Source organism: Mesoplodon bidens, assembly GCF_964165515.1.
Source record: "Mesoplodon bidens genome assembly, chromosome: X".
NCBI lineage: Eukaryota > Metazoa > Chordata > Mammalia > Artiodactyla > Ziphiidae > Mesoplodon > Mesoplodon bidens.
This window is the reverse complement of record NC_138163.1, coordinates 81646895-81674230: the sequence shown is the minus strand read 5'-3', so window position 1 is coordinate 81674230 and position 27336 is coordinate 81646895. Positions and strand designations below refer to the sequence as shown.

The 27336-nt window shown below is 42.5% G+C and overlaps 2 protein-coding genes across 3 annotated transcripts; both read left to right on the top strand.

Annotated features, from left to right (window-relative positions):
* Nucleotides 1–6523: 6523 nt before the first annotated feature.
* Nucleotides 6524–20266, top strand: NONO (non-POU domain containing octamer binding). Of its 2 annotated transcripts, XM_081221922.1 has the most exons (12): nt 6524–6642; nt 7324–7380; nt 12250–12409; nt 13544–13737; nt 14961–15262; nt 16127–16222; nt 16417–16613; nt 16943–17027; nt 17457–17559; nt 18144–18183; nt 18412–18521; nt 19251–20266. In XM_081221922.1, exons 3-12 carry the CDS (start codon nt 12259–12261, stop codon nt 19383–19385), a joined length of 1413 nt encoding a protein of 470 aa, XP_081078048.1. In that variant the 5' UTR covers nt 6524–6642; nt 7324–7380; nt 12250–12258; the 3' UTR covers nt 19386–20266. The 2 variants fall into 2 exon arrangements, with proteins under 2 accessions (XP_081078048.1, XP_081078047.1); XM_081221921.1 differs by lacking the exon at nt 7324–7380 and having other exon boundaries at nt 6526–6642.
* Nucleotides 20267–20803: 537 nt separating this feature from the next.
* ITGB1BP2 (integrin subunit beta 1 binding protein 2) lies at nt 20804–24746 on the top strand. Its single transcript, XM_081221864.1, has 11 exons — nt 20804–20964; nt 21217–21266; nt 21357–21413; nt 21491–21636; nt 22747–22841; nt 22948–23006; nt 23149–23219; nt 23339–23438; nt 23709–23822; nt 24071–24133; nt 24495–24746. The coding sequence occupies exons 1-11, from the start codon at nt 20901–20903 to the stop codon at nt 24720–24722; spliced, it is 1047 nt and encodes a 348-aa protein (XP_081077990.1). The 5' UTR covers nt 20804–20900; the 3' UTR covers nt 24723–24746.
* The last annotated feature ends 2590 nt before the right edge of the window (nt 24747–27336 follow it).

Genomic DNA, 27336 nt, shown 5'->3' with positions numbered 1-27336 from the left:
CAGAGTATATTTTTGCATTCTTTTGTTAAATTTGTCCCTAAGCATTTTATTCTTTTTCATGTTATTGTAAATAGAATTGTTCCTTAATTTCATTTTCAAATTGTTCATTGCAAGTAAATAGGAATTCAATTGACATTTGTATATTGATCTTGTATCCTGCAACCCTGCTGAACTCATTTATTAGTTCTAATCTTTTTTTAGTGGATTCCTTAGGATTTTCTGTATACAAGATCATGTCATCTACAAGTACAGATAGTTTTACTTCTTCCTTTCCATTTTGGATACCTTTTATTGCTTTTTCTTGCCAATTACCCTGGCTAGAACCTCTAGTACAATGTTGAATACAGGTGGCATCCACTTATAGTTCTTGTACACTAGGCCATTCCGTTTTTCTTTTTTTTTTTTGATTGATGTTACCTGTTTATCTAGTTACTTGGTAATTTATTGAGGACAGAAGTCCTCCTTAGTACTGAAAAACCCCATATTATTATGTTCAGTATCTTGAAAATATTCAATAAGTATTATGTGATTGATAATGATAATTAGAAAAAAATGACCTCTCAGAGCCTTAATTTGAACCTTTTCATCTGTTGCTTGGCTGGCTCCTCTCACCTGAAACCAAAATGCACTGATTGACTTACCCTCTGCCTCTATTTCCTATCCTGGTTATAACCAGACAACCAGGCACCCAAACCAGGAACCTTCAAATCATTCTAGTCTTCTACTCCTTACCTCCTACGTTTAATTGATTAAGTCCCCTTAATCCTACCTTCTAATTATTTAGATTTGGTTTCCTCTTCTGTATCCCTACAACCACTGTCTTAGTTCAGGCCTTCCCCACCTTTCATCTGAAATTATTATTATTATTATTATTTATTTATTTATTATAAATTTATTTAGTTTTTAGTTTTGGTTGCTTTGGGTCTTCGTTGCTGCGCGCGGGCTTTCTCTACCTGTGGCGAGTGGGGGCTACTCTTTGTTGTGGTGCACGAGCTTCTCATTGTGGTGGCTTCTCTGGTTGCAGAGCACGGGCTCTAGGCGCGTGGGCTTCAGTAGTTGTGGCGCGTGGGCTCAGTAGTTGTGGCTCGCTGGCTCTAGAGCACAGGCTCAGTAGTTGTGGCACACGGGCTTAGTTGCCCTGTGGCATGTGGGATCTTCCCGGACTAGGGCTCAAACCCATGTCCCCTGCATTGGCAGGCTGATTCTTAACCACTGCGCCACCAGGGAAGTTCCTCACCTGAAATTATGATTGTATTCTAGCCAGTGCCCTTATCTTCTAGCTTATCTCCTCCAATCTTTTCTATATACTGTTGCCAGGGTGATCGTGGTAAGCTGAGTAATGCTCACCCCCACAAAAAAAGAAAAGATATCCATGTCCTAATTCCTAGAGCCTGTGAATGTTACCTTATATGGCAAAAAAGTAGGACTTTGCAGATGTGATTAGGTTAAGGATCTTTTTTAAAAAAATATTTATCTTTTGGCCGCACTGGGTCTTAGTTGTGGCATGTGGGCTCTTCATTGCCATATGCGGGATCTTTAGTTGTGGCATGCAGGATCTAGTTCCCTGACCAGGGATTGAACTCGGGTCAACAAAGACCCAATGCAGCCAAAAATAAATAAATACACTTATTTAAAAAAGAGAGAGGCAGAGGAAGATTTGACATACAGAGAGGAAAAGGCCGTGTGACTACAGAGAGAGAAATTGTAGTGATGCAGCCACAAGCCAGGGCATGCCAGCAGCTACCGAAGCTGGAAGAGTCAAGAAACACACTTCCCTAGAGCTTCCTGAGGGATCATGGCCCTGCTGACACCTTGATTTCATCCCAGTGATATTGATTTCAGACTTCCGGCTTCCAGAACTGTGAGAGGATAAATTTCTGCTGGGTTTTTTTTGTTTGTTTGTCTTTTGTTTTTTTGCGGTACACGGACGTTTCATTGCTGTGGCCTCCCCCGTTGCGGAGCACAGGCTCTGGACGCGCAGGCTCAGCAGCCATGGCTCACAGGCCCAGCCGCTCCCAGGCATGTGAGATCCTCCCGGACCAGGGCACGAACCCGTGTCCCCTGCATCGGCAGGTGGACTGTCAACCACTGCGCCACCAGGTAAGCCCTAAATTGTAACTTATTGTGTGGTGATTGATGTAAATGAAACGTATTATGGTAATCATTTTGCAATATATATTTATATCAAATCATTAAGTTGTACACCTAAAAGGAATACAATGTTATGTCAATTATATCTCAAATAAAAAATAAAACTTAGGGGCTTCTCTGGTGGCACAGTGGTTAAGAATCTGCCTGCCAATGCAGGGGACACGGGTTCAAGCCCTGGGCCCGTAAGATCCCACATGCCGCGGAGCAACTAAGCCCGTGCACCACAACTACTGAGCCTGCGCTCTAGAGCCCGCGAGCCACAACTACTGAGCCCATGTGCCGCAACTACTGAAGCCCGCATGCCTAGAGCCCGTGCTCCACAACAAGAGAAGCCACCCCAGTGAGAAGCCCCCGCACCTCAACGAAGAGTAGCCTCCGGGGCTTCCCTGGTGGCGCAGTGGTTGAGAATCCGCCTGCCAATGCAGGGGACATGGGTTTGTGCCCCGGTCTGGGAGGATCCCACGTGCCGCGGAGCAGATGGGCCTGTGAGCCATGGCCGCTGAGCCTGCACGTCCGGAGCCTGTGCTCTGCAATGGGAGAGGCCACGACAGTGAGAGGCCCATGTACCACAAAAAAAAAAAAAAAAAAAAAAAAGAGTAGCCTCCGCTCGCCACAACTAGAGAAAATTGACAGGCAGCAACGAAGACCCAAGGCAGCCAAAAATAAATAAATAAATAAATAAATAAATAAATAAATAAATAAATAAATAAATAAATTTTAAAAAATAAAAATAAAACTTAAAAAAAGGAGACAAAAGGGCTTCCCTGGTGGCGCAGTGGCTGACAGTCCGCCTGCTGATGCAGGGGACACGGGTTCGTGCCCCGGTCCGGGAAGATCCCACATGCCGTGGAGCGGCTGGGCCTGTGAGCCATGGCCACTGAGCCTGCATGTCCGGAGCCTGTGCTCCGCAATGGGAGAGGCCACAACAGTGAGAGGCCCGCGTACCGCAAAAAAAAAAAAAAAAAAAAAAAAAGGAGACAAAAAAGCAATCTGTTTCATGAAATCATATGATTTTTTTTAACATCTCTGTTGGAGTATAATTGCTTTACAGTGGTATGTTAGTTTCTGCTGTATAACAAAGTGAATCAGTTATACATATACATGTATCCCCATATCTCCTCCCTCTTGCGTCTCCCTCCCACCCTCCCTATCGCACCCCTCAAGGTGGCCACAAAGCATATGATTTTAAACAGAGGTAATTTACCAGTGATGAAATATGAGACCTATAAATGTCTTTTAATTCATTCCCTTTACCAATCTATTCGTCCTCAACATGAACAATATGCTTCAGTATACTGAGTAGTAATGAAAAGAAAAACCATAAGTATGAGTATATTATTCTCAGCTGACTTCCTCAATGCATTTTTCCAGTGGTATCTTTTCTTTTCCTAGCATAGATTAGCAATGAATCCACGCCAGGCAAAGGATCTTCTTGTGCATAACATAAAGTGTGCTTTTGGTGGGGGGACACACAGCATCAGTGAAAGCCTCATAAAATAAGGGCTTGCTATTCTTTGGGATTTCAGTCAGTGCACATTAAAAAAGTATCTGTAGTTGCTAGCACTTTTATAGCCTCTCAGTGGAAGTTAACAGTGGCCAGAAGGGACTAACTTTATTTTGCTTTTAAAAGAAGGCATGAAAACACGTCCACCAAAACTCATGGACCACATCTATAGAGCTGATAAGGGACTAGTTTAAAAAAAAATTCAACACCTTGTTGACAAGGCTCTCAGGGAATTTAACCAGGAAGTTATTCTCTTTTTCTTAACCACTGTGACACCAGGGAAGCCCAATATACTTCTGTGTATTTTTGAATGTTTCCTTCAATAAGTATATATTACTTTTAAAGTCAGAAAAAAATGCATTATTTTTACAAAACCCTTCAATATCTCTCCATCATCTACAGATTAAAGTAAAAAATTCTAAGCATGGCACAGGCCCTTAATTGTTTGGCCTATGTCTATCTCTCTAGCCTAATTTCCTGTCACTCAGCCTCCCCACTTCTCTTCAGCCATGACAAATTACATAAAACATAGGTCATTCTGTCTCTGACCCTGTCCACACTGATCTCTCTGACTTCAACCTCTTAGTTAAGACCCAATTCAAAGGTGCTCTTTTCTATGAAGGCATTCGTGATCCACTCAAGCAGAGCTACCTTTACCTCTAATATGATACTATTATTTTATTTGCCTACAGTATTGAAGTTATTTGTTTACATTAACATTTCTCTGCTTATGTTGTTATTGCCTTGAGGAGCTACACAAAAGTACAACAATTTTTCTTTTCATTTGTTATTTTAGTTTTTCAATGGTGTAAACAGCTGTCGTGATTAGCAAAGTATAAGTTCATTAAAATGGTATTGAATCCATAGTAGCTTTATTTATTTATTTATTTATGGCTGCATTCGGTCTCTGTTGCTGCACACGGGCTTTCTCCAGTTGCGGCAAGCAGGGTCTACTCTTTGTTGGGTGCGCAGGCTTCTCATTGCAGTGGCTTCTCTTGTTGCTGAGCATGGGCTCTATGCATGAAGGCTTCAGTAGTTGTGGCGTGTGGGCTTCAGTAGTTGTGGCATGCAGGCTCAGTAGTTGTGGCTTGTGGGCTCTAGAGCGAAGGCTCAGTAGTTGTGGCACACAGGCTTAGTTGCTCCACGGCATGTGGGATCTTCCCGGACCAGGGCACAAACCCGTGTCCCCTGCATTGGCAGGCAGATTCTTAACCACTGTGCCCCCAGGGAAGTCCCGTAGTATCTTTTTTGTAGCTATGTATTTTTTCACTTAACAGATACTAGAAACCATCATGTTGGAGTCTCTAAAATATTAGATATGAAAAGTCCTCATAGATCTTTATGCATTTATATGGAAAGATAGCTAAAGTATTTTAAGTGAGAAAGTCATGGCTCAGAAAAGTATGTATAGCTTAATCCTACATGTATAAAAAGGTATGGTTTTCCCTTTCACCAGGACAGTACAAACATAGAAAATAGAAATGCAATAATGTCATAATTGTAATCACTGGGATGAATAGAAGGAGAGACTTTTCTCTTTTTACTCTTGGGTATTGTTTGATTTTTTTTTCTGTAAGCAAGAAAAAATGGCTTTTTCAGAATAGAGGAATTCTTTTTTCATAATAGAGGTGTTATTTATTCTCAAAAATAACAATTCCATTGGTCTAGATATGTCCAGTATGGTAGACACTAGCCATATGTGACTACTTAATTTTAGCTAATTAAAATGAAATGGAATTAACAATTCAGTTCCTCACTTGCACTCGTCATATTTCAAGCCCTCAATGGCCACATATGGCCAGTAGCTACTGTATTGAACAGAGCAGATATAGAACATTTCTGTCATTGCAGAAGGTTCTAGACAGGCTCTAGATCACTGTGTCCCCACATAAGGTGGCACCAGTCGGAACACCCTGAAACCTTGAGTGTGAATTAGTTAATTAGTGGGAATTAACTACAAACACCTATCACTTGAGTGTCGTAGCCCTTGATTAACCACAGGGCTAGTTAGGTGTTACTGAAAAATGAAGGTGATTACCTAATTGGCATCCTTTGGAATATAGGATCAGTCTGATCTGGAGGCCTACAATGTATCCATGGCAATGATGACACCTGTTGAGTCTCTCTGTAAATCATGGGAATAGTGATGTTTGGACTGCTGGGTTCCCTGGTTACCATGGAAATGAGGGTACTGGTTACAGTTCTTTGTAATCACACAGAGACTAAAGTATCGATCCCCCCTCCCCCATCCCTTTCTATAACCATAGCCATAGTGATGACTACTTCAGCTGGGCTTTAGGAGTAAACCTGGCAGCAGGAAAAGCAACTAGAAAATCAGATTAAGTAAGGAGTGTCAGAGTGCAAGCCCTAATGAGGAAGTGTGAAAAAAGAAACATGGCGCGGCATCTTTTCAGTAGGAAAAGTCTAGATATACTACACTGAATACAATGACATTGTTACTCTAGCTGCTTATACAGGCGCAGTGCAGGAATTCTCAGAGCACGCCTACGCGCACATTTTCTCCCCTTCTGTTTCACTCTCTTTCCACTTTCCTCTCTCTCCCTTTTTTCCCCTCTCCTTTCCCCCTCCCATCACTTGGTCTTTCGGTCTTTCAGTCAGTCCGTTGATGTCTCTCCTTCCAACCCTTTATCCCCCTCCCCCCTTCCTTTTCCGCCTCTAGCGGACGCAACTTGCGCATGCGCACTCGGTACAAAGCCTCGCTCTTTGTCCCCATCTGTCGTTCACACGAACTCAAGTCTTTCGCATTCGGTAGCCAATAAGATCGAAGAAATCGTGGAAAACCGATTCCGCCTCTGGAGATAAACGTTGATTGGCAGGTCAGATAACCAATAGAGAACGCCACTTTGTAGCCCTTGGGAGCCACCGAGCTCCGTCGTCTGGTTTCCGGCGGTCGCGCGCTCTTTTCTCGGGACGGTAGAGGCCGTGTAGCGTCGCCTTTACTCTGAGGAGAAAACTGTCGGTAGAGGGTGAGTTTGGGGACGACTTAGTTCTTGTTCGAGAGGGGAGTAGGATTTTTCGCGACGATGGTGAAGACAGAGGCGAGAGCGAGGCTGGGTTTGGAGGGAGTTGGGCCGTTCGTTCCGAGGCCTCTTGAGGCCTTGTCCCCGCCGCCACACGGCCTCCTCAGCCCACCCGCGGGGGCCCATCGCTCTCCCCTCGCCTCACCTTCGGCTTTAACCTGGTTCCCGTTTCCCTTCCCGCCTCTTTTCTTTGTGCGACACATCTTGGAATCTGAGCCCTGTCAGTAAGTTCCCCGGCCCTTGAGCCGACCTGGGCCTGAGGGTGTGGGGTCTATTATCCGAGAGCCCTGAAGTCGCGGCTGCAGGAGGAGGCGCTTTATCGGGTGCTCCTCCTCTCGACCTCTTGAGGCCATTAATTCCGGAGGAGAAAGCGCCCCCCCTCCCAGCGATGTTTTTTTGGCGAAACTCTTAGCTGGGAAGTTCATCTGCTAGTCCAAACCTCGCCGCTTTCCTAGGCAGGTTCCTGGAGGCTTTTTTTTTTTTTTTGGGTCTTGTTGCCTGGCTACTCGACCCATCTATGGCATCACTTTTTAAAATGAAAATGAATGTTATGGATTTTCTATCGGGTATTTTACATTTGGAAAAATTATTGTCGTAAGTTGATGCTTTTCTTTGTGTTCTTAACAGAGAAGTCGAGGTTAGAGAGGACTGGGAGGCACTTTGCTATCTTCAGTGGAAGTTGAGGTAGGTGTAGGGGGTAGAGTTGCCAGATGAAATACAGGACACCCCGTTAGATTTGAATTTCACGTAGGCAACAGATTATTTTTTAGTATACGTTGCATGGGACTTATACTAAAAATCATTCATTTTTTAACATCTGAAATTCAAATTTAACTGTAGTGTGTTTTTATTTGATACGTCTGGCAACTCTAATGGGAGAGTACTGGTTGCACTTACATTGCTTCTTTGTCTGACTTCCTTATTACTAAAGGTCCTAAGAGACTCTTAGGAAAGGACCTTACCATGCCAGTGCCTCCTACAGCTTTCAGACTGGTCCACATCCAGGCAGCCATCTCCATCTGGTAGATTTTTACTAGATTTACCCCCGCAGTTTCCACTTAAAAAGTTGATCCTTTTCCTGAAAATTAAGGGGACATTTATTTAGATTTCAGCTATATGTGATGTAATGTTTGGTCCTGTACCTGAACAACATTTGTGCAGTTGTGTTGCAAATAGCACCAGTTTTTCTAACATAAATATGTGTTTTCTCTCAAGAAAGTCCATCAGGGTTAGACTTAAGGGCAGATAAGTAGACAGAAATCCTTACTGCTGACCTTTATGCTTTGTTCTTTTCTCAGAGGCCCAGTGGTTAGGGGGCAGTGAATTTATTACCAAGATACCTGCACATACTTTCAAATTATATTGGTGGTCATCATCAGAAGTACATTATAGGGACAACACTTACTGAGTACTTGCTACTTTGTGGGCACTGTTTTAGGTGATTTATACAATATTTAGTGTTCACCGTTGAATGCCTGCTTGGGAAATAAAAAACTGAAGGGAAAGATTATAAAGATTGGCATTATGGAGACATTTATTCAACACAAAGGTAGGCAGTTTGGTTGTAAAAATAATTTTTGCTAGAATGCAGAAGAGCAGGGGAAGAATGTAACTGATGACATTTGTCTAACTGGAGCACCCACCATATGTAGAAATAGGGGTAGTGGTTGCCAGCAGGAACAAGTGACTGCTCTGTTACGTGACCTCATTTAGTCAAAATAACCAGCCCTGTGAGATAGATGTTACAGGTGAGGAAACTGAGGCTCAGAGGTTAAGTGACATTTTAGTAAGTTTTTTGGATTCTGAACTCTAAAATCAAGGTGAGCTTGATTACACAGTTTGTAGCATAGGGATGAGTATGAGCTTTAGAGTTCAACAGACCTGAGTTCTACTCCATGCTCCATCACATTTTTGTGTGACCTTGGATGTGCATCAGTTTTCTTATTCAGAAGAATGATAGTTATGAGCATTAAATGAGATAATACGGACTTAGCACAGTGCCTGACATATAGTGGTCAATAAATATCTGGTATTATCATCTTAACTACCAGGCTACACTTTCTAAAACCAAAAATAACCTCCCTTGAAGTAATTCTAAATGGTTTAGGACATCCCAGTGCTCAAGATCATTTCTGCTAAGTTGTAAAATGGCCTTTTTTGAAATGGAGTGGTGAGGTGTGGTTAGGATGTAAATATAGAGTTTTTAATATTTCAGTTTTGAGTGGCTCTCTATAAGGATTTCTGTTAACATATACATTGTGGGTTCCTGAATGGGATGCAGGGTATTGAGGCTGGGGCCACTGACTCTTAAATTAAAGGCTGGAGGGAAAAAAAAAAGAGCCTCCTTGGATTCTAGCCAGAGGTAAGAAGAACTAGTTGGAGAAATGGCTGTGGATAATTCAAGTTTCTGCCGCAGGCCACTTTGGGGTCAGGGGAAGGGAGGTGTTTGATTCATGGGACTCAAATAGGAAAAGATCTGATTCTAATGCCCACTTACCTGTCCTCACCTGTAGCTGGGGTAGACTTTAAATTTTGTGTTTTAATTTCCTACTTTTATATCTTGTTTTTAAAAAACATTTTTTAAGGTATCCCATTTACTGTGAAGCTGGTACACTTACTCATGGTGTTTAAAGTTGTTACACTATGTGGCAAGAGTCACAAAGGCATTTAATTACTCTGTTTTTAAGAATTTATCCTAAGGAAATAAAGAAAGCTATAAGCAAGAAGGTATTTATTTCAGCATTGTAATAGGAAAAAGCTGAAAACAGCCTAAATGTCTCATAGGGAGTAGTTTAGTAAATTAGTGTCATCCAATTGGACTTTATGTAGCCATTAACAAGTATAATTAAGTTGACACTATAGAAATGGGGAAAGGGTGAATATACAACAATGCATTTATGATTGCAGTTTTGAAATGACAGTGTATGTTTTGAAGGTAAATAAGCAAAAATGGAAATTGTGGGAGGAATATATAGTCATGGAGGTGCCCCAAGATTTAGCTGTGAGCATTGTTTATAATGGTGAAAAGTTAGAAACAGCCCAAGTGTCCCAACACAATAGGGACTTGGTTGACAGCTGAATACTTTGTCCGCTAACAGTAAATGTAGAAGATTTAGTGACATGCAATATACCATTTGGAATACATACAAATGTATAAATCAGTGACTGAAAGGGTATACCAAAATGTTAACAGTGACTTTTGTAGTGGTGGGTCTTTGGGGTTTTCTTTATTTTTGTTTTTATTTCTACGTTTTCTATGTTAAAGATGTATTTTGTACCTTATTAATGAGAAACAAAAGATTGATGAAATGATACAAATGAGAATTCAAGTCTTGGCTTAAATGTCAGGTTTCTAGTGAAGCTAACCTCACAGGTCTATTTAAAATTGCAATCTTCCCCCTTCCACTCCCTGTCCATTTTTCCCCCCTCCGCCCCCTTTTCTTTATTTTCCCCTACACTTAACCTCTTCTTAAGTACTGTGTAATTTAATTATGTATATTGTTTTCTCTCACTGGAAGGTTATCACTGCTGAAGGCAAGAATCTGCTTTTGTTCATTGAGGCATCCCAAGCACCTAGAATAGTGCCTAGCAAATAATAAGCATTCAATGAATATTTGTTGAATGAATTAGTTTAAAAATTAGTAAAAAAATTATCAACCTACAACCAGGACAGATTTCATTTTTGCCCACCTTCTGTTTCTTAACTACAGTCATGCATTTATAAAAACACTTCCCCTCTTAAAGCATCAAACATTTTTTCATGTTTACATGGTCTTTATAATTTTTATTGCTGTGTAACATTCCATTGTATAGATGTACCACAATTTTCTTAAAAACACTGCCCCTAATTTTGGGTACCTAAGTCATTTTTATCATTTTTGTTACCAGAAAGCCCATTACAGTGAGTATTTCGTGGATGTAGTTTTAAACTTTAAAATGATATTCTTAGGATAAATTACTGGAAGTAGAATTCCTGATTTAAAAGAATAGGAACATCTTGATAGCTCTTGTTACCTATTGTCTTATGAAACAACTTTTGGATACAGAACTTAATTGCAGATAGTGGGAAGCAGCCGCATAGCACAGGGAGATCAGCTCTGTGCTTTGTGACCACCTGGAGGGGTGGGATAGGGAGGGTGGGAGGGAGGGAGACGCAAGAGGGAAGGGATGGGGGAACAGATGTATATGTATGACTGATTCACTTTGTTATAAAGCAGAAACTAATTAAAAAAAACTTAATTGCACTGATGTTTTCAGTTTTGGTGGGATATGATATGTATTAGAAAGTTTTTATACACATAGAAGTATTCTTATATACCCATAATCCAAAATCAACAGTTATTAAGCCTTTGTCACTTTTTTTTGTCTGAGGAATATAATTTATTTTAAAGGAATCATGATGTTAATAATGGAGTATTCAGGGAAAAGGTCCTTTTCTGCATCTTTCCTTCAGTTAAATCTGACTGGAGGGTCCTGTGTTGAGGGGAAAAGATTGAGGATTGATTTTGCCCTTTAATTTACTGAAGAACTGCCTTTGGATGAGGAAGATGGTCCTCACTTTGTTAACCTGATCCATTAGGAAATTTCCATTTTAAAACCATTAACTTTTGTATTCAGTCTGGATTTTACCAGGAGTTTTCATTTAATGTTATGCTGATTTTTTTTTTTTTTTTTGGCCACACGGTGTGGCTTATGGGATCTCAGTTCTCCAACCAGGGATTTAACTCAGGACACAGTAGTGAAAGCCCAGAATCCTAACCACTAGGCCACCAGGGAACTCCCTTATGTTGATTTTTAAATGACAGAATTCAAGATTTTATGATTGTATAATTTTGTATTTGCTGCTTTTATTGCTTTGGTAGTCGTTAATTTTTCCATTGTGATTAATAGCAGTATTTACCAAGTGTTTACTATACACCAGTACAGAACTAGTGTTTTCACATACTCATTAATCTTTATAGCTACTTTGAGAGGTAGGTATTTTTATTATTCCTTTTATAACAGCTTAAGAAACTGGTGCAGAAGTAATTTACTAAGTAGTACATGGCTAGTAAGTAAGTATTAGGACCATGCTTCAAGTCTAAGTATATCTAACTCCACAGCCCATACTTTGCCTGCTGTTCATTCCACAGTATCTACTGTAGGCTAGGACTGCAAGGTACCAGAGAAGAACAAGACTTATAATTAGTCCTTGTGATAACTAGAATCTGTTTCAGTCATTGTGTTTTAAAGTGTGCTTTAATATTATGATAAGGCCAATTTTTAGGGAGTAGATTCTTTTGGGAAAGTAGTTTCCTATTAATGCATATAGTTATTGAACTGTAAGTTTCCTCAAGTCATTCTAGTGCAAGCTGTTCTTATCTAGTACTTGTCTAGTTTCTATGTACAACATAACTGCTAGTGCTGGTGGTTTTTAGATTTTTGAATTGTAGTCCTTTGCCATACTTGTTAAAAATAATACCAAAGGTGATTAATGACATACAGGTCATCAGGAAGATGGCTGATTGTGTTCTTAGCACTGAATGTATTTGACCTTCTACCGTTTCTTTTTAGGGTGCAAAAATGCAGAGCAATAAAACTTTTAACTTGGAGAAACAAAACCACACTCCGAGGAAACATCATCAGCATCACCATCAGCAGCACCACCAGCAGCAACAGCAGCAGCCACCACCTCCACCAATACCTGCAAATGGGCAGCAAGCCAGCAGCCAAAGTGAGTACATGCTAAGTAATGGGGTAGAAATAGGTCCCTTCTTGGGAATAGTTTCTTGATTTTTAGATTAGATTCTTGGGATTATAAAGTAATGGGCCTTTGTAGCACACCTTTGTTGTTCTTTTCTCTATTTATCTCTTAATACTTAGGATAGAAAAAGGCTGATTCTCTGAAATAAGGAGCAGACTTGTAGGATAGCAGTTGAGTACAGGTTGCTTTGCTGCATTGGCACATTCTGTTGCTAAACAGATGGCTGCATATTTTACCTCAGAGCTTGGTTCTTAGAGGTAATCATCAGATGACTACTACATAGAGAAGATATAGAAAAGGTCTTTAAGACTTAATGGAGAAGAAGTCTGGTATTAAGTATTATACTTTTATCTTAGGGCCTGTGCCACCACATTTGTAAAAAAAATATTTATTTATCTATTTGGTTGCACCGGGTCTTAGTTGCGGCAGGCAGGCCAGTTGTGGCATGCGAACTCCCAGCCTCGGCATGCATGTGGGATCTAGTTCCCTGACCAGGGATCAAACCCGAGCCCCCTGCATTGGGAGCCCGGAGTCCTATACACTGCGCCACCAGGGAAGTCCCTGTGCCACCCCATTTTTAATCAGAGTAAAAGGTCTTTAAAGGTATGTTTCCATCCATTCAGCAAATTTTGAGCACCTGTTGTGTGCCTCTAAGACTACAACCAACCTCAACCCTCTTTATTTCCAGAGATTCCTACAAAGAATACTCTTCCCTAACTCATTCTTTTCATTCCATTACCCCAAGCCTGAAAGAATGGGAACTGTTAAGGTTATGAAGATTAGTGAGGGATTGGGAAATGGAACAATTATGTTTTAAATGTAAAAATCTGATCCCTTCTGACCTAGGGCTCCTTGACTTGCTTTATTTTCTCTTTCTGTCTCTGAGTTAGTCCAGGGTGGCTCCTGGCCCATAGTAGAGTTGTTGAGAAGTCTCCCCAGATCTCTGCCTACTGCTTTCACATTCTAAGGTGCAGTTTACTGATAAGTGGTTAGTGGATAGATTCCATTATTGGGAAATGGTGTTTGACTTCTCTACAGCAATTATATTGCCCATCTAGCAGCAGTTGTAACTCTTTGAGAATGTGACTGTGTGTCTTCTCTCAGATGAAGGCTTGACTATTGACCTGAAGAATTTTAGGAAACCAGGAGAGAAGACCTTCACCCAGCGTAGCCGGCTCTTTGTGGGCAATCTTCCTCCTGACATCACTGAGGAGGAAATGAGGAAACTATTTGAGAAATATGGGAAGGCAGGCGAAGTCTTCATTCATAAGGACAAGGGCTTTGGCTTTATCCGCTTGGTGAGCAACTGTGGGCTTTTAGAGCATGTGCTCTAAAAGGTGGGGAAGCTGGGGAATGATGGATATGGAAAGTTAGGCAGTAGAAATAATCCTCAGATGACATTAAAAGCTTATAGTTACAGTTGGCGGAACAGGACAAAAATGCAGATTTTATTTTAATTTTTCCTCATAGGTTTTTGTTTTGTTTCAAGGACAACACAGGTTTATTTGCCTAGGACTCTGGGGCTAAAGTATGCCCTTTGGAACTTCTTTTGTTTTAATTTGGAAATTTCAAACATATAGAAGTGGAGAGAATAGTATAATGAACCTGCACTTACTTGTTACCCAGCTTCAGTAACTATCAACTCATAGTTAATTTTGTTTTATCTCTACCCTTCTATTTACTGCCCCCCACAAATATTTTAATAAATTAGATTTTTTTTCCAAAAAAAGGTTTTTATTTTAGTAATGATCAAGGTTTATATAATTTATTTCCAAAGCCCTTACACGTTATCTCACTTAAGATTCGTCAAAACCTTGAGGGAACAGTTTTATTTGTATGTATTTTTAAAAAAAATTTAAGTGTAGATCTTTTTTTAAATCTGACTTGATTTAGGAAATGTGTTTAAGTGCATGGGGGAAACGTTTCTGGGCATTATCTATCTCCATAAATGAGGGACATAATGTGCTAGCAAGATCACTGGGTGTTACGGTCAGAACTAGTCTTCATTCCAGATCTACCACTAGCTATATAGGCAAGTCGTTTTTTCTAGGGCTCAGCTTCCTCTTCAGTAATGTGGAGGGTCCCATCAAGGTCTGTGGTTCTAAAGAGGCCTCTTGTAGGGCATAGTGATTCTGGTTAAACTTGTATATAGCTAGCAAAAATTAAAATAATTCTGGCTGCTGTACTGTAAGGGTAGGCTTTATGATGGTCATTCTTGTCCAGATGATCTGTTAACACTTCAGAGAATAGCCTATGATACCAGTGACCATGTAAGTGGTATTAACTTTAGAATTTCCAGTTGATATATTGCAAGGCCATCAGAGCAATTAGGCTAACCAAAGAGTTATCTGAAACACCTGACTCCATTCTTCCAGTTCTATCCATGTTTCTTTGTATGCTCGTTGCCAAGGGTTTTTTTTGGGTTTTTTGGAGACATTGAGCTATTCTTCTTGAGCCTCTTGATGGCTGTGTAGGTGATCTTTGTCCAACTGAGTTATTCTGACTTTCCTCTGCTTCCTAGGAAACAAGAACCCTAGCAGAGATTGCCAAAGTGGAACTGGACAACATGCCGCTCCGTGGAAAGCAGCTGCGTGTGCGCTTTGCCTGCCATAGTGCATCCCTTACAGTCCGAAACCTTCCTCAGTATGTGTCCAATGAACTGCTGGAGGAAGCCTTTTCTGTGTTCGGCCAGGTGGAGAGGGCTGTAGTCATTGTGGATGATCGAGGAAGGCCCTCAGGAAAAGGCATTGTTGAATTCTCAGGGAAGCCAGCTGCTCGGAAAGCTCTGGACAGATGCAGTGAAGGCTCCTTCCTGCTAACCACGTGAGTGAGGGGTCATTTTCAGAAACATACCTTAAATGCTACTTCCTTCTGTGGCCTGGGGAGTTAGCCTCTAAGAACCATGTTCCTGTGTTCATTTAAAGACTTTTGATATAATTCAGCTCTAGTAGAGTTTTCAGTGTACTCTTAAATTAATGGAAATGGTATGAGGATTAAAAAATAAACCTTTGCAGTCTTTAGGAAGGTTGTCATTTAATCAGTGTTAAGTCTCCCCTTATGGTGAAGTTTTAGAACTCTAAAAAGTTGTTTTGTGCATGTAACATCTCTCTTAGTATTTACCCCAAGTCGTTACCTTGAGTTCTGTAGATACCATATATAAAGGCTGCACTTGGAACGTCCCTGGTGGCCCAGTGGTTAGGAATCTGCCTGGCAATGCAGGGGACATGGGTTCGATCCCTGGTCCGGGAAGATCCCACGTGCCGCAGAGCAACTAAGCCCATGCGCCACAATACTGAGCCCACACACCACAACGACTAAAGCCCGCGTGCCTAGAGCCAGTGCTCTGCAACAAGAGAAGCCACCATGATGAGAAGCCCCCACACCGCAATTAGAGAAAGCCTATGCACAGCAACAAAGACCCAATGCAGCCAAAAAATAAATAAAATAAAAAAATAAGTAAATAAAGGCTGCACTTAAGTCCTCCACCTACTTAAAGACTGTATTCAGAGATCTGAAACCTGACTATCCTGTCAACCCCAGATTCCACATAATGCCATTAAAAGGGCGTGGTTACTTAGGACTGCGTATAAAAACCCCTTCAGAAGTATGTTTAATTGTCCAATCCTGACCCCTAACTAGTTCCCTGTGCCAGTATAATTTGATTAACACTGAGCATCTCTCTCCCAGATTTCCTCGACCTGTGACTGTGGAGCCCATGGACCAGTTAGATGATGAAGAGGGACTCCCAGAGAAGCTGGTTATAAAGAACCAGCAGTTTCACAAGTACGTGGTCCTGACAGATTCCCTGTTAGGTATTGCCTGTTCTTAAGGAAGCTTGTAAAGAGATGTGTAAAAGAGGCACATCTTTGCTGTATGTGTTCACTGGCAGCCATTGTCTTGGCCCTCGGGAGGAATGTAGTGTTTCGTTGGGAAAATCTTGGACAAAAGTTTTAGTAACCTAGGAACCTTGTGTATAGGGAGCGAGAGCAGCCACCCAGATTTGCACAGCCTGGCTCCTTTGAGTATGAGTATGCCATGCGCTGGAAGGCACTTATTGAGATGGAGAAGCAGCAACAGGACCAAGTGGACCGAAACATTAAGGAAGCTCGTGAGAAGCTGGAGATGGAGATGGAGGCTGCTCGCCATGAGCACCAGGTCATGCTAATGAGGCAGGGTGAGTATCGGCCTGTAAGTCTTAAAACTAGAAGAAGGACAGAGTAACTTTTTTCAGGAGTTTCTTTGTATCAATCAGTAGAGAAAGGCCTAAACTTCAACTTTTATTCTCTGAAATATTTTGTTGATCTTGGTAGGCAAATGAGCTTGGAGATGTGGCAGAGGATACTGGATTCTGTGGAGAAGGAAATAATAGGTTTGACTTCATTTTTGGAATCTGGATACCTCGGATGGCCACTCAGGGATTAAATATCCCCTTTGCTTTCTGGATCTATCTTTATGGAAAATTACTGGGCCTATGTACTCTCAATCAGTCTGTTGTTTTCATAGATTTGATGAGGCGTCAAGAAGAACTTAGGAGGATGGAAGAGCTGCACAACCAAGAAGTGCAAAAACGAAAGCAGCTGGAGCTCAGGTAGCTCTTTTCTCCAACCCTTTTTATCTGACAACTTTAAAATGTAATGTCTCTCTCCTGTTTCCTACCACCATGCTACCTCATGCATTTGTAAATATGTTGGCAAATATTTCCTGGCTGCTTCTCAAGTTCTCCCTTTAGATTGGAGATGTTTCAGGTACCCATGGTTCTAGGAATTCCTGGGACTGCGCTAAAGAGGAAAGCAGCTGAGTGCTGGTCGTATGAGACTGGCTCCTTTGGGAAAGAACTTTTTTCCCTGAAGGACACATCTGGGTTGTTTTGGGGCTGGGCACATTTAACAGTGAGTTTCCTGGAGAGCTATGATAGTTTTCAGTAGGCTCTTGATCTCCTTGGCTGAGTCCCCTATTAAGATAATCTGTTCGAGTTTTGGAATGCCTCTGCTTAAATATCTTGGTGACTTCTCTGTAGGCAGGAAGAGGAGCGCAGGCGCCGTGAGGAAGAGATGCGGCGGCAACAAGAAGAAATGATGCGACGACAGCAGGAAGGATTCAAGGGAACATTCCCTGATGCGGTATTATCTCCCATGTGCCCATGATATGAAAAACTCATCATGAATTGTCCATTAGGACTATTAAAACACACTAGGCTATGACCAATTTTTCCATTCTATGACACTCCCTATAGAAAGAAGCATTCATAGGAAGGAAAGGTAAGGTTTGAAGAGGAGCTCTTCTTGCCTCACAGGCAATTTAGGATGAAAAGCTGGGGGGCCAGTGTATGCTGTTTAAATTCAGCGACTGCAGGATCAGATAGACCCCCAGTCCTGTAGCAGCCTTGACTGGTCTTCTGATGTCCTTGGCAGTTGTACAGGTTGGAGCCCTAGAAGAAATCAGCTATGTCTTTCCTTTTCTTTCATCTTTCCTTCTGTTCCTAATAGGAAACTCTGACTTGTGTCCTAGTAGCTCTAATCTTGAATTCATTGTACAGCTGTAATGAGTTCAAGGAGCTGTTGTTGATGTTCTTCCTCAGCTTGGTCTCAGTGCACTTAGGATGTGTTTTCACTGTCTACTTCCCTTAGTATGTGGGCCTCAGTGGATTGTGGTAGAATGAATGCAGTGCTGTCGTGGACTGTCTTGAGTGTTTTTTGTTTTTCAGAGAGAGCAGGAGATACGGATGGGCCAGATGGCTATGGGAGGTAAGGACTTAAGGGGTTAATGGCTCTGATTTCCTTTTTTGTCTTGTCTCTGGTAAACTAGGTAGCTTCTCCTACCTAGTCCAAATTTAAGAGGCTTGACATTTCTGGGAGCATCATTTTGGTGAGAGGGTAACATGTCTTAGGCCAGAGATCTTGAATTATTTCCTTTGGCATAGAAAAAGACTGACAGTCTCTGTCTCCTATACTGATCACACTGCTCTGCTTTAGGTGCTATGGGCATAAACAACAGAGGTGCTATGCCCCCTGCTCCTGTGCCAGCTGGTACCCCAGCTCCTCCAGGACCTGCCACTATGATGCCAGATGGAACCTTGGGATTGGTAATAAACTGCAGGGCCTTATAGTAACTCTAAATGGTAATAGGAGGAGGAAGGACTTTGCCTTCGTGGTCCCTGGGTCTGCCACAATTTTGCTACAGATAACAGTTTTTAGGATCACTGTTATCCATAAAATATTACCTCAAGATCTTTGTTTGGAGTCTTGTGCAAGCCCAGTCTCAAACTATATTTTACCCAGGAGTTAAGCAAATAACTGTCTGACTGGGTAGTCTTGATTGACTGTTTAGTTGCTACCCTGGGTGAACAGGTTCTTCTTTGGAGGGAAGGCAACAAAGGCTAGGCATTATCACATAAAATAGACGTGAGTCCAAAAGCTTTATGGCTCATACAGTCCTGAGGTGGTTTTAGTTCTACTGTCAAAATGTTTAAATTAGATAGGCTTAAGGTTGCTGAGGAGTGATGGCCTGCCCTCGTCCATGTACCTCGTTCAGGAAAAAGGACTTGGCTAGCACTTAACCAGCCTAGGAGTATGTAATATTGCTTAGCATGTAGAAATACGGATAAAAAGTTACAGGTAGGATGGTAGGGTAGGACTGTATTTCAGGCTACTTTCCTTTTAGGGATAGCCACTAGAGTTCTAAACAGGCTTGGTCAACCCTACCATCAGGAGCCTTGAATAGTTGGGTGGAAATGGCCTCCGGGGAGGGACTACAGATGGGTGGGAAGCTAGGGCATAGGTTCTCTTATAACATTGCTCTCTTTCTCTTTAAGACCCCACCAACAACTGAACGCTTTGGCCAAGCTGCTACAATGGAAGGAATTGGGGCAATTGGTGGAACCCCTCCTGCATTCAACCGTGCAGCTCCTGGAGCTGAATTTGCTCCAAACAAACGTCGCCGATACTAATAAAATTGCAGTGTCTAGTTTCCCAAAACCCTTAAAAGAAGGACCCTTTTTGGACTAGCCGAATTCTACCCTGGAAAAGTGTTAGGGATTCCTCCCAATAGTTAGGTCTTCCCTGCCTGTAGTACTCTAGGGAGTATGCTGGAGGCAGAGGGTAAGGGAGGGGCGATATTTAACAAATCAGTTCTGTGTGGTATATCCTTTAACTAACCAGTTCTGTGTGGTGCATTCCTAAAGTTTCATGTGATTGTTGAGAGCCTGAGGGGCCGGGAGCCATGATAAAATGGATCCAGTTAGGGCCATTAATCTTAATCATTCCACTCTTTGTCCACCCTGTTCTATTTGCTTTCTTGTCCTTACACCCCCATCCCAGAGACACTGCCACATATACCACAAAAACCAAACATCCCCCAATGACCTTGGCCCCATTGCTCCATTCGCTCCCAGGTGGGAATTCAGGCAGATGTCCACAGAGGTCACAGAAAACATACATACGGTTCTGTTATATCCCATATATTACCCCTTTGTGTCCTAAGGAAGACATTTTCTCTTAGAGATTTTCATTTAGTATATCTTTAGAAAAACTCTTGTGTTAAACTTGCCTCCATCTTTTTCTTGGGTAAGGACAACTCAGAAATGGCCCTTTTGTGTCTATGATATTGCTGTTCACAGCTTTTCTTGATAGGCCTAGTACAATCTTGAGAATAGGGTTGCTGTATGCTGAAGGTCAGACAGTAGCTCTTAGCTTTGCCTATCTTAGGTAGTTATGCTGTGCATTTTTTATTGGTGTACCATGGTTGATTTGTCCCTGATACCTTTGGAGTTTTTCTGAGAAATGAAGTAATGCAATGTCAACTTATTAAAATACATTTTAAGCCTTTTAATTTTCTGTGCTGTTTTTGAAGGGGCAGGGAGGGAGGGGAGTTCTGTCTCAGATGAGCACAAGGCTATAAGAATAATCCTTTATGACCTTTTGCTTAAAGTATTAATCATCCATCTAGGCAAACATGGGGAGGTTGGATGCATGCTATGACTGAAGTGGTTGACAAAGATTGGGGGCTATTGGTGGTACACAGAAGTAATGAGGATGGGAGGAAAGCTGCTCTGAAAGGGAGAAAATGGGCTGGAGGAATTGGGGTACCTTCACCAAGCTGGGAGGGGGCTCAAAATTGGTATTCATTTCTGAGCAGCTGCTGGTATGTCAGAGGCTTGGAATTAGCATGGTAAATCTAAAACTGTCTCAGCAGTGGTTAGCTGACCTCACCCAAGTTCCAAGCCCTACTCTGCTTGATCCTTTTTTCTTGAGCCTCAGAGCTAAAATGTTCCTGAGCTCTTTCCTATTGGCTGGGAAGACCAATTGAAGTTCCCTTGCCCATGTTAGGAGGTGTACGCCTCCTGAACTAAAGATAGAAACAGCTGGCCCTTCCAGGCAGCTAAAAGCCTCCAGACTAAGAGGTGTTCCCCACTCGGCAGCCAGACTCCTTGAAACACCCTTTCAGTAATTCTACCAACGCCTCCATGTCTCGTCTCTGCTATAACAAAGGCTGTGGGCAGCACTTTGACCCCCAAACCAACCTTCCTGGTGAGTAATCCTGACCTTGCCAGGAGCTCTGTGAGTGCTGGGGGAGTTGTCAGCTGTGGGCAGTCTGTTAAAGGAAGAAAGAAAAGAAAAATTTAGTGTACCTGCCATAGTTCTGAGTGATTTTCAGTCTTCACTGATTTTTTTTTTATATCATACGGAAAGACGGTAAGCATATAAACCTGGAAAAAAGGTAAGAAGTGATGTTTTGGTATAGTATCTTTCCTTCCTTGATCCTTATACCGGTATCCACAGATTCCTGTTGCCATCACCCTGGGGTCCCAATCTTCCATGATGCACTTAAGGTGAGGAATAGGCAAGGGGGGGATAGCAAGAGCATTTCGCAAAAGAAATATAGCCAGGAATCTAAGCTGAGCTGGATCTCTTGTTATCAGGGTTGGTCCTGCTGCCGGAAGCGAACTGTAGATTTCTCTGAGTTCTTAAACATCAAGGTAAATTCTTTACTTCCTGGGATTCTGCCCCTAATAGAAGGATTCTATCCCTAATCCTCTCTCCTTATCTGTACTAGGGCTGTACTGTGGGACCACACTGTGCTGAGAAGCTCCCTGAGACCCCTCAACCTGAGGGCCCTGCCACAAGCAGTTCACTTCAGGAGCAAAAACCTCCGAATATGATTCCAAAGTCAGCAGAGACTTTGCGCCGGGAGAGGCCCAAGTAAAGAGGAGGAGGTCCCTGGGTTTTTCCTACATTAACGGAGCTTACTAGGAGTGATTAATGGGTCATTGAGGTTTGGGGACTAGTGACTAGAGATGTGAGGAGACCCAAGGATCAGGACTTGGTGTAACTTTGGTGCCTTAGGGGAAATTTGTGTCCAGAAATAATGTCCTTTGTGCTAAAGTGGTACGGAGTGATGGGAGAGGTATTCTGTGGGGCTTTTGTTGTTTTTTTTGGTTTTTTTTTTTTTTTTTTGGCTGCTCTGTCTGGCATGTGGGATCTTAGTTCCCTGACCAGGGATTGAACCCGTGCCCCTGCAGTGGAAGCACAGTTAACCACTGGACCTCCAGGGAAGTCCTGGGATAGGTATTTTGAATCAATAGAGTAGATAGCCTCTCATGAATATATACTTAGTTATAATACAAGGGGGATTGTTGAGAATGACTTTTTTTTTCTTTTTGGAAAAGAGCTTTAAAATAAGTTTTGCATCGGGCTTCCCTGGTGGCGCAGTGGTTGAGAGTCCGCCTGCCGATGCAGTGGGACACGGGTTCGTGCCCCAGTCCGGGAAGATCCCACATGCCGCGGAGCAGCTGGGCCCGTGAGCCATGGCCGCTGAGCCTGCGCGTCCGGAGCCCGTGCTCCGCAACGGGAGAGGCCACAACAGTGAGAGGCCCGCGTACCGCAAAAAAAAATAATAATAATAATAAGTTTTGCATCAAGAAAAGGATGTAGTAGTATTGGCAGCCAGGAGACTGCAGAGAAGAATAAGTTAATTTTGTGGAAATAGTATGAGCAACAGAAGAAAGTCATATTGGGTCTACGACTAATTAGATGAAGAAGAAGAGGGAATGATGCAGTTCTGCAGAGAAATATGGTTGGATTTAGAGCAACTGAATAGATGGGCAAGAGGAGCCCTGGGGAATTCCCCGGGGCTCAAGGATTTGGCATGTCCACAGAGAAGAAAATTGGCAATGGGATTGCTACCCATCTTCTCTAACCCTGCTCCCCTTTCACCAGACTTCTTCGATTCCATTACCACTGTTGGGAAGGTTGGCGCTGTTGATCACGTTTAGTGGGTCAGGACTAAATCACCCCACCCATACTCCCTAGGTCAGAGTTGCCTCCAAAGCTGCTTCCGCTAAATATATCCCAAGCCCTGGGAATGGCACTGGAACAGAAGGAATTAGACCAAGAACCTGGAGCAGGTAAGTGGGTCTTTAGTAGGACAGGCTTCACAGGCAGGAATTTAGTGAAAGTGGCAGTTGGGTGGGGGAAATGAATAGGGTTCCTGACTCTGTTTCCTTTGCCCAGGACTTGACAGTAGTCTGATCCAGACTGGTGCCAGCTGCCAGAACCCAGGATGTGATGCTGTGAGTGAGAGTCTGTGGAGGACTCAAGCATGTGGTTGAGAGATGCCACGCCTGAGGGATGACTGGGTATAGATATGAGGCTGCATAGGGTACATTTTTAAATGACCCAATTCTTTTCCTGATTCTCCTTTATCTGTCTTAGGTTTACCAAGGCCCGGAGAGTGATGCTACTCCATGTACCTACCACCCAGGAGCACCTCGATTCCATGAGGGGTGATGGAGGGGACTGGGTGGGCTGTGAGACAGGTTTCTCCCAATGTTGACCTTAAGATGGAAGTGGGGGCTTGTGGGGAGGGGAAAGGAGAGTCAGTTGAATTCTGTTCCTACCTCAGGATGAAATCTTGGAGTTGTTGTGGTATCCAGACCCTGGATTTTGGGGCATTCCTGGCACAGCCAGGGTGCAGAGTTGGTAGACATGACTGGGGGAAGCAGGTAAGTCCCGACTTTCCTGAACTCTTGATTAGAACCCAATTCCAAAATAATTTCTTCTCCCTATACCTCATGGCCAAGCTCTGTATCTTCTCCCTTTTGCATGGACCAAATAAGATTCTGCTCCTTATCCTTTACCAGCCCAGTGGTTTTGCAATATGAGGTAGTGTTGATCTTTCTGACACTCCCTGTCTCTTCTCCACATATACCATGAGAACGCCCCTTGGGTTAAGAGTTCATCCTTACCACCCACTTTTCACGTCTTCTTTTTAGCTGCCAGCGTCTTGCCGTCATGATTGGCACCAGACAGATTCCTTAGTAGTGGTGACTGTATACGGCCAGATTCCACTTCCTGCATTCAACTGGGTGAAGGCCAGTCAAACTGAGGTGAGGAACGTCTGATGCTGGATGGGAAGCCAATGAATTGGGTGATATTATAATCTTACAGGCAGAGTCATCGTAGGCAGTAAACATGTAGGCTCCATAGTCCTCTGAGAGGAAGGTAGACCTGTTAGGTCAGGGTTATCTGGCTGACCCGTGGATGTAGGGATTACACCACTGGCCGGCTTCTCTGTCGTAATGACTTGTTCTGACCTTCTGGGATTGTTACTACCCCTGTAATTCTTTTCTCTCAGCTTCATGTCCACATTGTCTTTGATGGTAACCGTGTGTTCCAAGCACAGATGAAGCTCTGGGGGGTAAGTGAAGATAAGGGGGAACAGGAGGGGGAGGCAGATGGGGTAAAAAGAAGGGCCAGACTGGAATGAATAGAGGGTGTCTTGAGGGAAGGAGTTGTAGTGGGAAAGTGGAGGTTTTCTCTTCATTTGCTTTGATATTCTCTCTCTCTCTCCCTCTTCCTCCCTCTTTTTCTCCCTCTCCCCCCAACTCCCCTTTCTTTCCTCTTTCTCTCTCTCCCTTACTTATTCCTTCCCTATATTTTTCCCCACCTTGCATTTTTTATTTTTCTCCGTGTCATTCATCACCATCCTTCCCTGACCCCAATCCCTTTGATTTCCTCATTTTCTCTTCTGTGTTCCACTGTCTTTCCCTCCTCCTCAGGTCATAAACGTGGAGCAGAGCTCTGTCTCCTTGATGCCATCTCGGGTTGAAATCTCCCTGGTCAAGGCTGACCCAGGATCCTGGGCCCAGCTGGAGCACCCCGATGCACTGGCTGAGAAGGCTAAGGCAGGGTTTGGGTTAGAGATGGATGAGGAAGAATCTGAGGATTCAGATGATGACCTGAGCTGGACAGAGGAGGAGGAAGAGGAGGAAGTGATGGGGGAATAGTGACACCAGACAGTCAAGTGTCTAGGTAGGACCTCAGTGACTCCCTTAGGATCTCAGAGACCAGGATATGGTTGGCCATGTGGTGTCATTGAGCAGCAGGAGGCAGAAGGAGGGGAGAACAAAAGTGTCCCAACCATTCTGTTTTTTTCCCTTAAATAAATCTTGTATTCTGCAGTTTCACATAGTGTCGTTCTCTCACCTCACTATCTAAGATTGTATACATTCCCTCCAACTTCCGTGTGTGTGCAACACACGTGTGTGAAAAAAGCACATGTAATCAATTCTTCACAACCACCAAGTATTTACTGAGTACTTACTATGTGCCCAGTTATATGTTAGGTGGTTTAGAGGTATCTGAGAAACAGAAGACTCATTCATTCCTCTCAGGAAAATTGTAGTCAGGCTGACAAGTCAAGGCTCTACATGAGATAATAATAAATATTATCAGGTAGTTTAACTGAGTGCTAAATTGTGCAGTACAGTTTTGAAAAGCCGTAGGAGTTGAGAGAATGGAGTGATTAATGTGGACTGTAGTAGAAGGGGAAAGCTCCATGGAAGAAGTACATTTTTTACAGCTTTAATTAGGTACAATACACATCCCATACAATTTGCCCGTTCAAAGTGTAAAATTCAGGGGTTTTTTTTTTAGTGTGCTCAGAGTTATACAACCACAATCAATTTTACAATGTTTTCATCACTCCAAAAATAAACTCTGTACCCATTAGCAGTCATTCCCAGTGTCCCCCCAAACTCATAGCCCTAGGCAACCACTTATCTACTTTCTGCCTCTGTGGATTTACCTATGCTGGGTATTTCATATGAATGGAATCATACAATATGTGGTTGTTTGTGACAGGCTTCTTTCACTTAGGATAATGTTTTCAAGGTTCATCCATGTTATAACATGTATCAGTACTGCATTCCTTTTAATGGCCAAATAATATTTCACTGTGTGGATATACCACTTGTGTTTATCTCTTCATCAGTTGAGGTATATTTGGGTTGTTCCCACCTTTTGGCTATTATGAATAACGCTCCTGTAATAATGCTCCCATGCACTCATGTTCAAGTTTTTATGGGGACATATGTTTTCATTTCTCTTGGATATATACCAAGTGTAATTGGAATGCAATTTCTGGGTCAAATGGTAACTTTTAACCTTTTGAGGAACTGACAGACTGTTTTCCAAAGAGGCTGCACCATTTTACATTCCCACCAGCAGTGTATGAGGGTTCCAATTTCTCCACATCCTCAATAACACTCTTGTTACTTGTCTTTTTTTATTATGACCATCCTAGTGGGTGTGAAGTGGAATCTCATTGTGGTTTTACTTTGACTTTCCCTGATGGCTAATGATGCTGAGCATCTTTACATGTACTTATTGGCCATTTTTGTATCTTATTTGGAGAAATGTCTATACAAATCCTTTGCCCATTTGTTACTAGGGTTGCTTGTCTTTTTTTTTTTTTTTTTTTTTTGCGGTACGCGGGCCTCTCACCGTTGTGGCCTCTCCCGTTGCGGAGCACAGGCTCTGGAGGCGCAGGCTCAGTGGCCGTGGCTCACGGGCCCAACCGCTCCGCGGCATGTGGGATCTTCCCAGACCGGGGCACGAACCCGTGTCCCCTGCATCGGCAGGCGAACTCTCAACCGCTGCGCCACCAGGGAAGCCCTGCTTGTCTTTTTATTGAGTTGTATTTTAAAAATATATTCTGGAGACAAGTCTCTTGTCAGATATATGATTTATAAATATTTTCTCCCATTCTCTGTGTTGTCTTTACACTTCCTTGATGGTGTCCTTTGATACACAAAAGTTTTTAATTTTTATGAAGTCTAATTTATCCATTTTTCCTTTGGTTGCTTGTGCTTTTGATGTCATATCCTAGAAACCATTGCCTAATCCAAGGTCATGAAAATTTACTCCTATGTTTTCTGAGAGTTTTATAGTTTTAGCTCTTACATTTAGGTCTTTGATCCATCGAGTTAGTTTTTGTATGTGGTACGAGGTAGGGGTCCAACTTTACATTTTTGCATATGGATATCCAGTTGTCCCAGCACCATTTGTGGAAGAGACTATTCTGTCCCCATTGAATTGTCCTAGCACCCTAGTTGAAAACCAATTAACCATAAATGTGAGGATTAAGAAATATATTTTGAATGGAAATTTGAAGAATGAGAAATTTGGATAGATATGGAAGAGTAGGGAGAGCCAGGCTTGGGTAGGAAGTTGTTCTATTTTACTTTTTGTGTTTTATTATAAATTCCAAAGCAATACATATTGTCACTGTAAGAGACTCAATGCAGAAGCATATGGAGTAAGAATCCTCTTCAGATTCTCTCCAAGCTTAGTCCTTTTGCTGTTTGTAACCACTGCTAACATATCAAAGGGTATTGGTTCCCAGACCAGGGATTGAACCCATACCCCCTGCAGTGGAAGCGCAGAGCCCTAACCACTGGACCACCAGGGAATTCCCTCAGAAGGGTATGTTTAAGCAAGGGAACAAAAAAGTCAAGTGAAGTGTCGCTAGGTTGGCAAGAGCCTAAAATGCTAGATCAAGGACTTTGAACATGACTTAAAAGAGAGTTAAAAAGGCATTATAGGCCTTTTTTTTCTTTT

Coding starts and splice junctions, on each gene's coding strand:
- NONO (XM_081221922.1), top strand. CDS start 12,259: ATGCAGAGCAATAAAACTTTTAACTTGGAGAAACAAAACCACACTCCG. Junction 13,738..14,960: donor GCTTTGGCTTTATCCGCTTG/GTGAGCAACTGT, acceptor TCTGCTTCCTAG/GAAACAAGAACCCTAGCAGA. Junction 17,028..17,456: donor CGAAAGCAGCTGGAGCTCAG/GTAGCTCTTTTC, acceptor ACTTCTCTGTAG/GCAGGAAGAGGAGCGCAGGC.
- ITGB1BP2 (XM_081221864.1), top strand. CDS start 20,901: ATGTCTCGTCTCTGCTATAACAAAGGCTGTGGGCAGCACTTTGACCCC. Junction 21,267..21,356: donor TCTTCCATGATGCACTTAAG/GTGAGGAATAGG, acceptor TCTTGTTATCAG/GGTTGGTCCTGCTGCCGGAA. Junction 22,842..22,947: donor AGACCAAGAACCTGGAGCAG/GTAAGTGGGTCT, acceptor TCCTTTGCCCAG/GACTTGACAGTAGTCTGATC.